The sequence below is a fragment of the Callionymus lyra genome, chromosome 10 (genome assembly GCF_982586985.1).
Source record: "Callionymus lyra chromosome 10, fCalLyr1.hap1.1, whole genome shotgun sequence".
Lineage (NCBI taxonomy): Eukaryota > Metazoa > Chordata > Actinopteri > Syngnathiformes > Callionymidae > Callionymus > Callionymus lyra.
In genome coordinates, this window is record NC_141827.1 from 18632174 (window position 1) to 18647422 (window position 15249).

Here is a 15249-nt window from a genome sequence, read left to right on the forward strand (position 1 = left end):
AGAATTAGTAGAAGTAGAAGTAGAAATAGTAGTAGAAGTAGAAGAATCAGTAGTAGGAGTAAAATAAGAAGTAGTAGAAGTGGGAGTAGAATAAGTAGTATAAGTAGTAGTAGAAGAAGTAGTATTAGTAGTAGCAGAAGTACAATAAGTAGTAGTAGAAGTGGGAGTAGAAAAAGTAAGTAGTAGTAGAAGTAGAAGAAGTAGCAGAATTAGTAGTGGAAGGAGAAGTAGTACTAGAAGTAGAATAAGTAATACAAGTAGTAGAATTAGTAGTAGAAGTAGGAGTAGTACTAGAAGTAGAATAAGTAGTAAAGTAGTAGAATAAGTAGTATAAGTAGTATTCGTTCATTTTGAATGACACAATAAACACAATAAACACTATACAATAGAACTGAACGTATGATGAAAAACATGTTGCCAACTCTCTGTCGTTTCAAAACTCACTTCTTCCTCCTCCAGTGCTCGGCCTCCTGCGGAGACGGCGTCCAGCAGCGAGACGTGTCCTGTCAGACTCCGGACCGTCGAGGTGCCCCTGAGGACAGCTGCTCGCTGCGATCACGCCCCACGTCCAGCCAGAGCTGCCGGGTCGCCGAGTGCTCCTCCCGGTACCGGTGGAGGGAGGGCAAGTGGCAGGAGGTAGGCGGGAGTAGAACTTCTGAGTGAGTGAGCGGAGAGAGGATGATGGGAGGATGACTGGGAGTCAGGAGGAGGAAGGAGAGAAGGAGGAGGAGGAACAAACTCCTGAGTGACTCAAGGTCAAGTGCAGACATTTGTGAAAGCATCTGTTTTTTAGCCTTTTTTTAATCTGTTTTCATTTGATTTTAAAGAACAGAATTACATCATTTATTTAATTCAATATTTTTTTTGAATTGAATTACTTAATATAATAATTATTTTTATTTGAATTATTATAATTTCCTTCTTTTATTCTATTTAAGATGTTTGGTTTTTGCACAAAATCTTGGAAACTTCACTTATTTATTACAATTATTTATTTTTTTCAGCCAATATATCTTGAAAGGAAAAGACAAAAAACTCCAGAACAGTTTACAATTGATTTAAATTCAATATGTGAATCATAAAATACTCAAGTTGTTGGGTTGAAAAAAATCTCAAATCACAAGGGTTACGTAGTTATGGACAAAATATAAATTATATAAAACAAAATGAATGCTGCAAATTTGCCAAATGTACAAAATCTTACCCCAATTCTCACATAAACTACAAAAAGGATTCATTTAAAGAAAATAATTGCACAAAACTGCAGTATTCAAACAAACAAGAATATATTCATATGAAAATGTACATTAATATTAATAATAATAATATAGAAAAAGGTTTGTGAGGGGAATTGAATATAAAAAACTATTTTAATGGAAGACAAAAGAGAAAAAAAGGTGCTTTTACTGAAAACTAATTTTAACTTTCAACAAAGAGGGCACATCATTATTGGTCAAATAAACTAGTGACTAGTGTGTCGTTGGGCTGGTGCTGGTCATCAGATGTTCAACAGGTTGAGCAGGAGTTCAAAACTAATCCTGAACGACATGAAACCTATTTGTACTTGAGACCGAAAACCTTGTGAACATCTGAGACCGATTGTTACTATTTACTCTCCTGCTCGCCAACTTCCCATGAGCCTCTTCTTACGACTCGTGGACACGACGTCTGTGAAGGAACGACATTGAAGTTAACGCACAAAAGTAGTCTTGACGTGGAGGTACTGACCACTGCTGTAACGCTTCTTCTTGCCGTACATTTATTAGTGGAGGCAGCTGCTAGTGATCCAGGAAATCTGGGTCACGGATCAGCAGGAAACTTCCTCAACAAAAAGTTTTTCATTAATCCAGAGAAAACTTGTGTTTAATGAACTTTTGGTCAGAGATCCGGACCCGAAGCTGGAAGTGTCTCTCGTCAGGTTTGATTGACGTGGATCTGTTCAAGGTCGCGGTGATGGATCGTGGCGTCCAGATGTAGACACAAGGAGGCAGCAGATGTGGGAGATAAACACAACACAAATGAACACACAAATACACAATTTAGTTGGATGTGTGGGAACGAAGGTGGCCAATCATAATAGAGTCATAATAGATTTCTACTTAACAGATGTGTCTCGGTGTGTCATTAGTAGAGATGGTCCGATGAAGCTTCATGAAGCGGTGTCATTATTTTCAGAGTCCACTAGATGGCGGTGTCTGCACTATTTACCTTTGTTATGAACAACTGTTTTAATGACACATCACATCATTTTTAAACTGGTGGCGCCACCTACTGACCTCTAAACAACATGACACTGTTTCATGAAGCGTCATCAGACCATCATTAGTCTTAGGGTCTTGTGGAGTTTGAACTCACACTAAGTGACGTAGAAAGACGTTCAAAACTTGAAGATCATGATATAAGATCATGATATAAGAGGGATCAATAAAGTTTTACCTTACTTTACCTTACCTTATAAACTGCTGAAGGAACAAAGTGATATTAAAAGTAAATTAATGTTAAACGTTTTGTCTGCTTTAAAAAAAAAAGAAATAACAGAAAATAATAATTTCTAATGTTAAAATATAAAGGAAAAATAATTTTATTTTAATAATATACATTTGATATATACTTGTGTCTATTTTCTATGTTAAATACTTTGATGCTTTAAAACAAAAGTACAATCTTGAAATTAAAACAACTCACACAAGTTGTGTCTTATGCATGCAAAACACGCTTTTACTTTGACTTTTATGTCATGTAATTAATTGTAACTTATATTTACAATGAAAAAAAAGCTAACCGAAAAATGTTCTCACGCAAAAGGAATACATTTCCTATTTGTTTATATTTTGTTTTGTTGACCTTGTTTGTATTTTATATTTTTGTACCCTTTTACTTTTTTATTTCTATATTTTTTATTCCCACTATGCCTTTCATATCTCATATGTTGGTAGCTAGCAGTTAGCATCAACAGGAGAAGAAAACTACACCATTCTCTTAGTTACAATAATCACTTTTAAAAACCTGGGCCGAGCAGAAGGTCAAAGTTCACGCTATCCCCCCTGGTCTCTGCAGTGCAGCAAGTCGTGCGGGTCGGGCCACAGGAGACGAGTCCTCCAGTGCGTGGACTACAACCGGCAGGACGTCCACGACATGTACTGCGTGAACCAGATCCGAGCGCCGGACATCGAGAGCTGCAACACTCAAGCCTGCGACTACGTCTGGATCACCGGGGAGTGGACCGAGGTCAGGACATCGTTATAAAGGGAACCCCTCTTTCTTTCTCGAGCTCACGATCCGTTCCGTCCTCCAGTGCTCGTCCAGCTGTGGTCAGGGCTACCGCCAGCGCCTGGTGTCCTGCAGCGAAGTGCACGTGGAGAACGATAACTACGAGTACGGCCATCAGTCGCTGTCCAGCTGTCCCGGGACCCCGCCTGAGAGCTTCATGCCTTGTCATCTGGAGCCGTGCCCCTCACTGCAGGAGTGGAGGGTTGGAATCTGGGGACCGGTGAGTTCTCTGTTACCTCAGAGCTCTGTCTTTACATCCCAGTCCTAAACCTTGACCAGTGCTGTGTCTCAAATCGCATACTAGCGTACTCAAAGTTAGTATTTTTAGTGCGTAAGTGCGTCTCAATTCTTAGTATGCGAAATTTAGTGCGCTATGCACACTAAATTGGCGTACTAACACGCCCACAACACTAAGTATGGATCGATGGACAGTAACTACACTAACAGCTGCCATCTTAATGACGTTTTGAATGGAATTTACGTCATATATAAATGCATATATATTCATATACTTACAGGTGTATTTTCAGCAGCAGTAGAAGGATGACAAGTCTTCGCTGCTGATACCAGCTTAAATATCTCGCGAATATTTCGATTCTCATATTTTTTCTTTATTTATTTTTCCAAACTTGCAAAACGTGCTGCCAGCAGGTGTCGGCGATCACGTTCAAAAAGCTGGTTGAAATCATCGTTAAATAGTAGTAGAAGAAGAAGCTGTCGCGTCATTTCCTGTTAGTGTGTAGCAGCAGAGTTTGATTTGAGACATACTATCTGTGGAGAATTTGCATACTGGTTAGTATGTACACTATCATGATGCACAATAACTTCTAGTATACTAAGAGAAGTATGCGATTTGAGACACAGCACAGTTTCCGTTCTCTTTGTTGAGGTCGCTTTGACAACAATCCAAGTAAAAAGGCCCAGAATACTTTAGAAACCGCAAACTCATCAAGATGTAGGTGTTCCTTATTCTCCTCTAAAGAGAGGTGGCCATGTGTCCCCCCAATGTTGTCTGAACACCTCAATAGATGCATAAAGGTATAAGGTGTAAAGCACCTTTTCTAGACCAGGGTCACAAAGCGCTACAACAATCAAAAACAATATACAGTTAAAGTATATACTTTAAAAGGTCGAGACATAAGACAAACACAGGAGTCCCAAAAAATCAGGGAAAAGCACAAATAAAAATGTCTTAAGATGTTTCTTGAAGGAGTCAGTAGATCCATCAGAGGGAGAGGAAGATCCAAAGCTTAGGAGCAACAGCCTGGAAGGATTTATCTCCTCTGGTCTTGAGCCGTGTGCGAGGAACCATCAGTAGATTCTGATCCACAGACCTCAGATCCCGAGTTGGGGTGTAATGCTGGATCAGATCAGTGATGTAAGGAGGAGCCTGACCATGAATAGATCTGAAAGTAAGAACCAGAATTTTAAAGTTGGTCCTGAAAGAAACTGGCAGCCAGTGAACAGATTTAAGGATCAGGGAAATGTGAGTTCTTCTACTAGAGCGGGTCAGTTTTGTATTAACTGCAGGCGAGACAGAGCCTTCTTGTCTAGACACGAAAATAAACTGTTTACAATAGTCTAAACGAGAAGACACAAATGCATGGATTACAACCACCAGATCGTGTTGTGACAGGGTAAACAGGAGGGGGCTCAGGGCACAGCCTTGAGTAGGACCCTTTGCCCCCCTCCTGTTCTTGAGGGCGTGCTAGGCGTAAAGTGGGAGGTGAAGATGCTGTGGATGCTGACAGTTTGTGGTCTGTTGGTCGAGAAACCAAGCTCCCAGTTTCAGAGGGAGAGGTTGAAGTGTTTAGGGTCATCGTATCTAGAACACAAGTGCAAGAAAGCAAAGACTGGATGAGAAAGAAGAAATGTATCAAGGAGATAAGTCTTTGGACTCTTTCGCCCTTAAGTGAATTAGAACGTATTGTTAAGTATCAACCTTGTGATCTCACAGTTTCAATGGAATCATGAAGCCTTAGAAGTCGTGGAAATGAAGTACATTTTTGATGTCCCCTCAAGTGTTCGGCCAGCTGTGGAGACGGACTGATGGAGAGGACGGTCCAGTGTCTGTCAGAGGACGGACAGAAGAGCAGAAGTTGTCCACTGGAGGCGACGCCCGAGACCAGAAAAGTCTGCAGGAACCCAACATGTAAGTGGGCAACACTTTTTCTATAAGCTGAGCTGAGAAAGATCAAGACGCTGGATTCACCTTCATCGATTCTCGTTTGTGTCTTGAAGGTCATCTGCCCTCCAGCTGTCAACACGTCCAGACCCTGAACGGCCCCCTGCCGGACGGGGAACACTTACTTAACGTCCGAGGAAAAGCTCTGAAGGTAGGATTCCATCTTTCATCCACCTTAAGAGGCAGAGAAAATTAATTTAACTTGCCGTCTCTTGGATGATCTTGTCCGGTTCAGAGAAGCTTTAAGAGTGTTTGTGTAGCTCACGCACTGGTGAAGATCTAGTGAACGCTTCAGGTCAGGTTTTTCACATGAACCTTGACCGTGGAGCTTTTTCCTTAAAAGCCCTCGTAGGTTCTTTCCTGTTTTTCACTGCAGCAATAAAGCGTTAGAGAAATTATGAATCTTATTTAGTTTTTTCATGAAAATAAATAGTATCTTGATAATCAAAATATAATTAAGTCTACTAATGAAGTGGGATTGACTTTAAAAATATATATATTTGAGAGAAGTTTTTTTTTATAGCATAAGGAATTTGAAATAAATTAGCAAAATGAAAATAAAACCTTTAAGAAGAAATTCTGAATAAAATCACACATGAAAGTTAAAAAAAATAATCAAAATCACAACAACAACAATAACAACTTTAAACTAGTTAAAGTCTGATGAAGCTTCACTGAGCAGTGTCATTATTTTCAGAGTCCACTAGATGGCGGTCTCTGCTCTATTTTCCTTTGTTTTGAACAACATTTTCAATAAAAAATCCCATCATTTTTAAACTGATGGCGCCACCTACTGACCTCTAAATAACGTGACACTGCTTCATGAAGCTTCATCAGACCATCACTACTTTAAATCTGATTTTAAAAATGGCTAAATTATTTATACACTGAATAAATATTTGCTATTTACAAAATTAGACATATTTCTACAATTAAGAATGCCGATTTGTATTCCAAGTAAACCATGAATAGCTAAGTTTACATTCTGAAATTACTCAAAATGTCTAGGAACAATTGGCCATTGACAAATATGGACAAGTGATGAAAAGAAGAAATAATATAACAAAACAAGAGTAAAGGCAAAAGATTGGTTGAGAAAATAATATACATAAACAATCAAGGTGAGAGAATTGTATCTACAAAGTAAGTCAAAAGAGTTTGATTATAAAAAGAAGTTAAGGTAAAAATACAAAAGAACCACGTAAATAATAATTGAAATATACTTTGAATTATATAATTTGGCTTCAAAGGATAAAATAAAAGACTTGAAAATGTAATGTTAAAATATTTTATACTTGTTTTTTTTTTAAATATATTTTATTCATATATTTAAAAGAAACATTAATAGACAGAGGAAAATTCCGGTTGAAAACCATTTTCATGAATAGTAAAAAAAACATTTACAAAACAATCAAACAAGACAAAACTGCCATCAACAGTAAGTCAATGATAAAGTCGACTATATAACAATGTAACTAATAGCATCATTTAAAAAGGGTCGTCTAAGATGCTTTCGTATATATTTATCATCATTGTTTAATTGCTGAACTTTCTTCTCGCTACAACATTTGGCAGGTGGTCATATTGTTACAGCCGATGATGAATCATTATCCAATGATTCATCTTCCAGTTTCATCCCCTTCATTCCAAACGAAAAAAAATACAATAAAAAAGAAAGTTGTTGGAGATCTTTTGATATTTGTATTCTATTACCCGTTAATATCTGGATTCATTTCAGGAATGTATTTTTATTCACAGTAATGTGTTACAAAACATGAAACAAAATAACTTCTCTAAAACATAGGGTCAATGTGGAAAATATCATTAAATAATGAAAAAAAAAAAACATAAATGAAACTATATTGAGAAAAAGAAAGACAAAGTAATAAATAACAATACAATCTAAAATATACAGACAAATGTGGAAAATGTAATTAAATATTGAAAAAGAAAAGTTGAATAAATAAAATAAAATAAAATAAAACTTAAATATATTATATCGGAAAAGAAATAGACAAAATAACTTTACAATATTGTCTAAAATGTGTAAAATATAATTCAATAATGAATAGAAAAATAAATAAACACAATAAAATAAATAAATAAATATATTGCACCAGGGGAAGGGATGGATAGCATCATTAAAAAAAAGGGTCGTCTAAGATGCTTTCGTATATATTTATCCTCATTGTTTAATCGCTGAACTTTCTTCTCGCTACAACATTTGGCAGGTGGTCATATTGTTATGGCCGATCATGAATCATTATCCAATTATTCATCCCCTTCATTCCCTTCATTCCCTCCTTTCTCTCAGGTCCACTGTGCAGGACTGCGAACAGAGAGTCCACAGGAGTACGTCACCCTGACAACAGGCGATGGCGAGAATTTCTCAGAGATTTTTGGCTTCAGGTGACGAATCCAAGAAAACCCTCGAGCGTCGTGACTCGTGCTCACAGAGTTGCGTCTCCGTTCCAGACTCAACAATCCCACACAGTGTCCCGACAACGGCACCCGGAGAGAAGACTGCGACTGTCGGAGAGACTACAGCGCCGCCGGTCTCACCACCTTCTCCAAGGTCCGCCTGGACCTGATCAAGATGAACATCATCAGTGAGTTTCGCTTTTGACTCTTGGTGCCGATTGGTCCGATTTTTCTAAATGAATAGTGACAATCTAGAGGGAAGAACAAGTATGGCTACATTAGTTTTGCTTCAATTTGTTACAATTTTTAATTATATTTTTGAAAATCCATCATGAAAAGGTGTGCGAATGAACAGTGGTGAGCAGAACTTTTTTTGGTTTGAGCTACATTTGATTTCCAAAAACTAATTTTGTCAGATAGGATCGGACTATGTTCAAAAAATAATTGTTTTTCTTATTAATAAAATAATAATGATTCTGGTATCCTAGAGGAGATTAGTTTTTCAAACAATGTGCAACAGCAAAATCAAGCTAAAATAATAATCAAGTAGTAAACATAAGGTAAGGTAAGGTAAGGTAAAACTTTACTGATCCCTCAGGAGGTCTCTTTCGGGAAATAGTTTTTTTCCAAATAGCCCCAGAAAATACAGCAATTTTTCATTAAAAATAAATAATAAATAAAAATAAAATAAGAAGAGAACATAAAGAGAAAGAACAAGATGATACAATCTAAGTCTAAAGATAACATAAGATAACATAAGACACAATAATTCTGGTGTTAGCTACGTAGCAAGCTAGTTTTGACTCACTAGTGTGACATTGTTTACTTCCAATTTATTAGCATTCATGCTGAAGCAAGACTTTATTTATCACAGATAATGTTGCAAGTTAAATGAAAAACTAAACAAATTGAGATGTTAAAAGCAGTGAATTACGTGGCGCGCGTCAAGACAACATTAGCATTAGCTCGCTACGTACAAAGATAGCCTCGGGCTTTTTAACGCCATCCCTCTCGGTGTGTGTGTGTCATCTCAGCTTTAAAGAGTTTATTACTGTCAAATAAAAACTTTGTTAACGTTGAATCAAGTCGAAGAATTAATGACCTCAAGATGTCTGCGTTCATTACATGGTTTACGAGGACGGCTAGTGGTTAACCTGCCATCACTGCGAGCTAAAACGAGTCTTCAACGGAAGTGGAAATAAAGTTTTCTATTTTCAGCTACAGATTGGCAGTTTGCTTTCACCCCAGAGGGAAAGAGTGTTCCTTTTGCGACAGCTGGGGACTGCTACAGCGCCACCAGGTGTCCACAGGTGAGAACAACACATATTGTATCTCTAAAAAAATAATCCAAACTTCGGGAAATGTTTTTTTTCCAACTAGCCACAGCAATACAGCAATTTTTCATAAAAATAAATAAATAAAATAAAATAAGAACAAGAGCAAAGAGAAATAAAGAGAAAGAAAAAGATGTTAATCTTAATAATTTAATAAGTAATAATAAAGTTAATAATAATTAATAATAATTAATAATAATGTTAAGAATGTTAAGAATTAATCTAAGTCTAAAGATAAAGATAAATAACATAGATCAAAGAAAAATAACAAAGACAAAGGATACAAAGACTAACATAGAAAGGAAACATTCTGATACTTTTACTCCACTCCTGCCCAAAGGGTTTTTTGTCATTTTAACCAATTTCCAAATTCTAAAGATTATTTATATGTTTAAATTACATTTTTAAAATGTTTTTATATTAATAATTTAATGTTTGTTATTTTTCTATAATACAGATGATGTACAGTTTTTCCTTATTCATTTATTTGCCTTTCTAGAAAATAAATACCTATCTTTAGTTAAGTAATCATTCAACATATTACTTTAGGTTTACTTTACTTTTTTGTTTCTTTAAGTTCACTTCTCAAACAATCTTTATCAAAAAACATGAATTGAAATTTTATTTTTATTTTTTACAACCCTATAATTTACAGAGCACATTAAGGGACATATAGAAAAACCCAAAATTACTAGCTTTAGTGTCCACATGCAAAATTATCTGGTGTGCACATGAAAGTTTATCTTCTTTATTTTTTGACATGTGAATTAAGGGGTTCCATATCTTTATATTAAATATATTGTTTTTTTAATTCTTCCATACTGTCGAACAAAAGCATACAAGCTTTGTATTAATGTCATTTTTAGTTGCTATGGTGATGGACAGGCTTACATATCAGGTAAGGGAGGAGCCTCCATGAACCATGATGTTTGTGGATGATACAGAGAATTATTATGAGAGTATGGAGATGGTTTAATGAAGGTGAAAAAGAGAGTGCGGGCAGGGGTAGCAAGACAACTAATAAGATGCGACTTCTGATCTGGTCGCCTTGTCTTCTCTCCTTTTCTCAGGGCAGATTCCGAATCAACCTTTCGGGAACAGGGCTGCGAGTGGCTGAAGACACGTCATGGATCTCTCAGGGAAACTTTGCAGTGGCTGAGATACAGAAGTTAGAGGTAGACTTTTATTTAAATGTATTTATCAGTAACAATTAATACATTTATAAATAAACTAAGCACACAGAAACCACTTAAGAGCTTCATTTTGGGCCTCACAATGTTCCGAAAAACCACAGACAAAAGTTTCACTTCTGTCACTCATTTGTGTTAAATTCTAACTTCTGGTACACGAAGAAAAAACACGTTGAATGATTTGTTGCTGCCTCGTGTCTCCACAGGGGGGCAGCATCGTCACAGGGTCGTGTGGAGGCTACTGTGGGAAATGTTCTCCGTCATCTGGCTCAGCTCTCAAGGTCTCCTTGGAGTAACTCAACCGCCCTCAGCAGGTAGTAACTCATCTCAAACTGGAACAAATGAATCACACGTTAAATAAACGCACCTCACACCAGCCGAACATGTTTGTAACATTGAAAATTAAACGTGAATTAGACAAGAAATAAGAGAAAATTAATAAAAATTCAATTGGATGTCAAAACCAGCGGGATATACCATAAACAAAAAATAAAAATACAATAAAAAAGAAAGTTGTTGGAGATCTTTTGATATTTGTATTCTATTACCCGTTAATATCTGGATTCATTTCAGGAATGTATTTTTATTCACAGTAATGTGTTACAAAACATGCAACAAAATAACTCCTCTTAAACATAGGGTCAATGTGGAAAATATCATTAAATAATGAAAAAAACAAAACATAAATGAAACTGTATCGGGGAAAAGGAAAGATAAATTAACAAATAACAATACAATCTAAATTATACAGACGAATGTGGAAAATGTAATTAAATACTGAAAAAGAAAAGTTGAATAAATAAAATAAAATAAAACTCAAATATATTATATCAGAAAAGAAATAGACAAAATAACTTTACAATATCGTCTAAAATGTACATTAAAATGTGTAAAATATAATTCAATAATGAATAGAAAAATAAATAAACACAATACAATAAATAAATAAATATATTGCATCAGGGGAAGGGATCGACAAAAAAGTCTCAACGACATCATCTAAAACATAAATTTAATAAAAAAAATATAATTGATTTATAATGAAAAACTAATGCAAATACAATTTAAAAAAACAAACCTAAATATATTATTACTCAACGACACAACTTAAACATGAATACATATACAAATATATAAATATATACAGATATACAAAGTGTATATACTAGAACAGATCATTCTGAGTGGCTCCAACATTCATTTAGTTCTATAAATATTTTTCATAACATTCTTTTTCATTATTATTTAAAAGTGTTTAAGGACGACTGCTAACTGTTATTATCTGTCCTGTCTTGGTCGCTGCCCTCCAGGCCTTCTTCGTCCTCGTCCTCCTCCTCACTCGTTGGTGCTACAGACAACATGAAGCTCATCCGCTGCACGACCTCCGTGTGTATAGTGTAAATGAAACTGGTGTAATTACTGTACAGAGCAGCATTTTATTTATTTACTCTCAATTGTTATTGTGTACAATACTTCCATCGATGTTGTTCCGAGTCTTTCAGAACCCAGACTGTTTGTTCATTCGTGACTGTCAATCCGACGTGATGTCCTGAGACGTCTCCATGTTTTAAGATCAGGTTTTAGTCGCAGCACAAGAGTGGAAATACTCGCGGGGAATACTTAGAATTCCAGCCGCAGATGGACGGTCGAGCTCCAGAACAGCTGGTCCTGCCGGCCAGATGTGAGTCGCAGGTGTAGAGGAGGATAAAGTGACGTGTGGAAGATGGAGAACGGCAGTAAAAGATTTAATTGTCAGGTGCTGATTCGCCGCGTGCGAGCTGTAATTTAGGATTGAAACATAAATATCAGAGCCAGGGCGTGGGTTACGAGGTGCGGTAATGATATGTACAGCTATGCATCGTCACCTCGCAGCAGGGAAAATACCCCTCACGTGTGTCGGTGACCTCTCACCTACATCTCGCCTGGGACCCCTGTAAACTCAAGCTAACTTGAGGTGCGTGGGGATCATTTTTGTGTAGAATTTCAAATTTGCAACGATGTCACATGTAGGGTTCATCCTCAGATGGACTAAGATAGAGTTAAAACAACTTTTTGAAGCAGAATATGTTTTGAAACCCCCCAAATATTTTGCCTGATAATTAATATTATAAACTTTTGGTTTTAAATATTTTATTTATGTTTAAAAAAAGGGGGTGTTTTATTCAGTTTTAATTAATTGTTTTGTTTTTTTTGGATGAAGCTCCACAATGTTTAATGGCCTTGCATTTTTTTTCAATTCAAAACTTTTTTTTCCTGCATTTAAAACTTTGATCTGTTTTTTAAAACACTTTCCCAGATTATCCTTATTATTTTTACTGCTTCAAATATTTTATTGAAATTTCAAAGTTTTTTTCTTTCAGATTTTCAGTTCCTTTTTCATAGTTTTTTGAGTTTCTTAATTTCATTCAGATTTACAGCATTTTTTCTTTTTATTCCATACTTTAAGCTTCAAATCTTTTTGTCATATTCAAAATAATTAATTAAAATATTTTAAGTTCACTATTGTTTTTTGAATTTAGCTCTACAATATTTTATCCTTTTTTTTAAATTTTATTCAAAAATTATTCATTTCTCCTCAGTATTTCTGTTGCTTTAAATCTCTTATTCGAATTCCACACTTTTTTTTTTCAGATTAAAAGCATGTATTATGAAATACAAATACTTTTTGTAATATTCATGACTTTCTTTTCCAGGTTTTATTTTTTTCATTTATTTTTTTTATTATTTTGTCTTATTTCATGGCTTACAACATGGAGACTTAATAGAGAATAAATAAATTAAAAGCTAGAACTGACAGGAAGTCCGTCCAAACAGGAAGTGACATCAGTCAGTTTAGTTAGGCGAGAGCTTCTGTGTGTAAAACTTCAACAGCGTTTCTGCCTCAGACTCAAGAAACAGTCGTTTTCTTGGTCACAATATCAATGTTGTTTAGTTATTTTTCAAATACAAATTAATTTTAAAGCAAATTTTAACCAGGGCTTTAGCTTAGCTCACAAGCGATGACAATAAACATGGAGACGCCTCACTGATGTCACATCCTTCCTCGTCCGTGGTTCTCATGTGACATATCAGGGTACTAGTTTGTGTTCTATTTTGTGTATAGCCTGTACATTTTCAATATTGTATTTCCTGCCGACACAGTGAGAAGCCATACCTGCTTCAGCACTTTGTTGTTCTCGGTGCTACTCCGGTGCCTTTTACGTGACACTGAGCACGTTCTAGTGAGAAAAAAAAAAGGGAAACTTGGTAACCTTGCCGCGATGTTCCGTCGACACGAGGGAAACTCGTGTGCACTTCACATTTTTGAATGTCAACACTCAATATGGGGGTCACAATGTGTATGAAGTGTGTCTCTAAAAAGGTTGATCACAGTGGATTACAGGCGAGAAAACCATTCGTAGTAACACAGTTTAATGACTTTAGAAGACATTTGTCGAACATATCAAGTCATGCATCGGTCTATACATGTGGCTTGTGTTTTGGGCTCCTGGTCCTGACTGAAGAAATGTTCGATTTTAACTTTCAAGTGAAGAAAGAAAAGAATCCTTCATTCACCAAATGTGTATTAAAGTCCTGATAAAACCTGTTGCTCACTGTTCTGAGGCCACTTCATGACAAAGTGTTCCCCACTCAACTCTCAGGTGTCATAAATGAAGGGATGTTGTGATATTTAAATGTATTTATCCATTTTCTATATTTGACATGTTTTTATATCAGATAAAAAGAAACTGTATCGTGATATATTATTGATTTTATACAGAAATATTTATTTTTGTGAGTGAATGCAGTAACAGCAGAACTTCCTGGTTGTCGATCCATGAATCATGTCTTTAACGGAGTCATTATGTTGGTGTATTCTGGTGCTGCGGAAATTAAACATCTGAAATGTGAGATGAATACAATGCGTGACTCTAGTCTGTGTTTTGATGGGGCTGAGGTTCAATTCACTGCTGGTTGTGCTTCTTCCACCAGAGGGCGACAACGTCAACCAGCTTTTAATAGTCCTTTCTTCTTTCTCTCTTTCCAAATGTTTGATAATTCAGATCGAAACTTATTCTGTTTGTTAGAACAGCTTGTTTAAAGTCAGAATATTATTCGGCTATTCTTCTCTAAAAAACACTAGTCTTCCTGAAATAGTTTCTGGTTTAATTTGTTCAAGATTTCTACTCTTTGTCTCTCAAATGCTTACACCAAGACGTTGTATAACCATTTCCACAACATAGTCTTAAACAAATTATAATCATTTTCACTCCTTGTTTGTGTGTTTTCGTGAAGTTGAATATCGCATTTTGCAATTAAAGCAACACTATGTAATATGAGTTGTTTCTGGCTCCCCCCTCAGTTAGAATAATGTAATTGCAGCATCAAACAACAGTAAAACGTTTCTACTCATTGATTCTACTCTGTCACTTTCTTTATTTCCCCCTCATGTCTTTCTGGGGGTTTATCAATAAAACAATTTGCCACCATATTCGCCTGGAGAGAAAAAACTTAGCAACATAACCATTTAATTTAAATTGCAAAATAAAATAACACCGACTGCTCTTATTTTGACTTCCTACTTTATGAAAAGTTTCAAAATAAAAGCAATTTATCGATAATGGAAAAGTACAACTGCGCTTGGAACATGTTTCCATTGAAGATCATTTCTTTATTTATAAATCACAAGTTTTTTTTTGTATCCTATATTCTTTAAGACAGTAATATACTCCACCTTTCAAGTCAACACTATTAACACCTACCCCTCTTTGATCTACTGTATTATTCTTCTGTGGTGATCGCTCGTTCTCGTTCAAGTGTCTAGTTTGCTTTTTTTAGGCAGAGCACGTAAGTTTAGATCTAAATTACC

At 35.8% G+C, this 15249-nt stretch overlaps 1 protein-coding gene across 1 annotated transcript; it reads left to right on the forward strand.

Moving 5' to 3' along the window:
* The first annotated feature begins 356 nt into the window (after positions 1-356).
* Positions 357-12474, forward strand: LOC148070836 (A disintegrin and metalloproteinase with thrombospondin motifs 9-like). The gene is made up of 11 exons (XM_087800098.1): positions 357-636; positions 3058-3228; positions 3296-3490; positions 5293-5422; positions 5512-5606; positions 7770-7864; positions 7931-8064; positions 9095-9186; positions 10281-10385; positions 10607-10714; positions 11711-12474. Exons 1-10 carry the CDS (start codon positions 400-402, stop codon positions 10694-10696), a joined length of 1344 nt encoding a protein of 447 aa, XP_087656224.1. The 5' UTR covers positions 357-399; the 3' UTR covers positions 10697-10714; positions 11711-12474.
* Positions 12475-15249: the final 2775 nt, after the last annotated feature.

What these genes read in the sequence shown, in the direction of transcription:
- LOC148070836 (XM_087800098.1), top strand. Translation starts at nt 400, where the DNA reads ATGATGAAAAACATGTTGCCAACTCTCTGTCGTTTCAAAACTCACTTC. An exon ending in AGTCTGCAGGAACCCAACAT is followed by an intron (nt 5,423 to 5,511) that starts GTAAGTGGGCAA and finishes TGTGTCTTGAAG; the next exon opens with GTCATCTGCCCTCCAGCTGT. An exon ending in GATCAAGATGAACATCATCA is followed by an intron (nt 8,065 to 9,094) that starts GTGAGTTTCGCT and finishes TTCTATTTTCAG; the next exon opens with CTACAGATTGGCAGTTTGCT.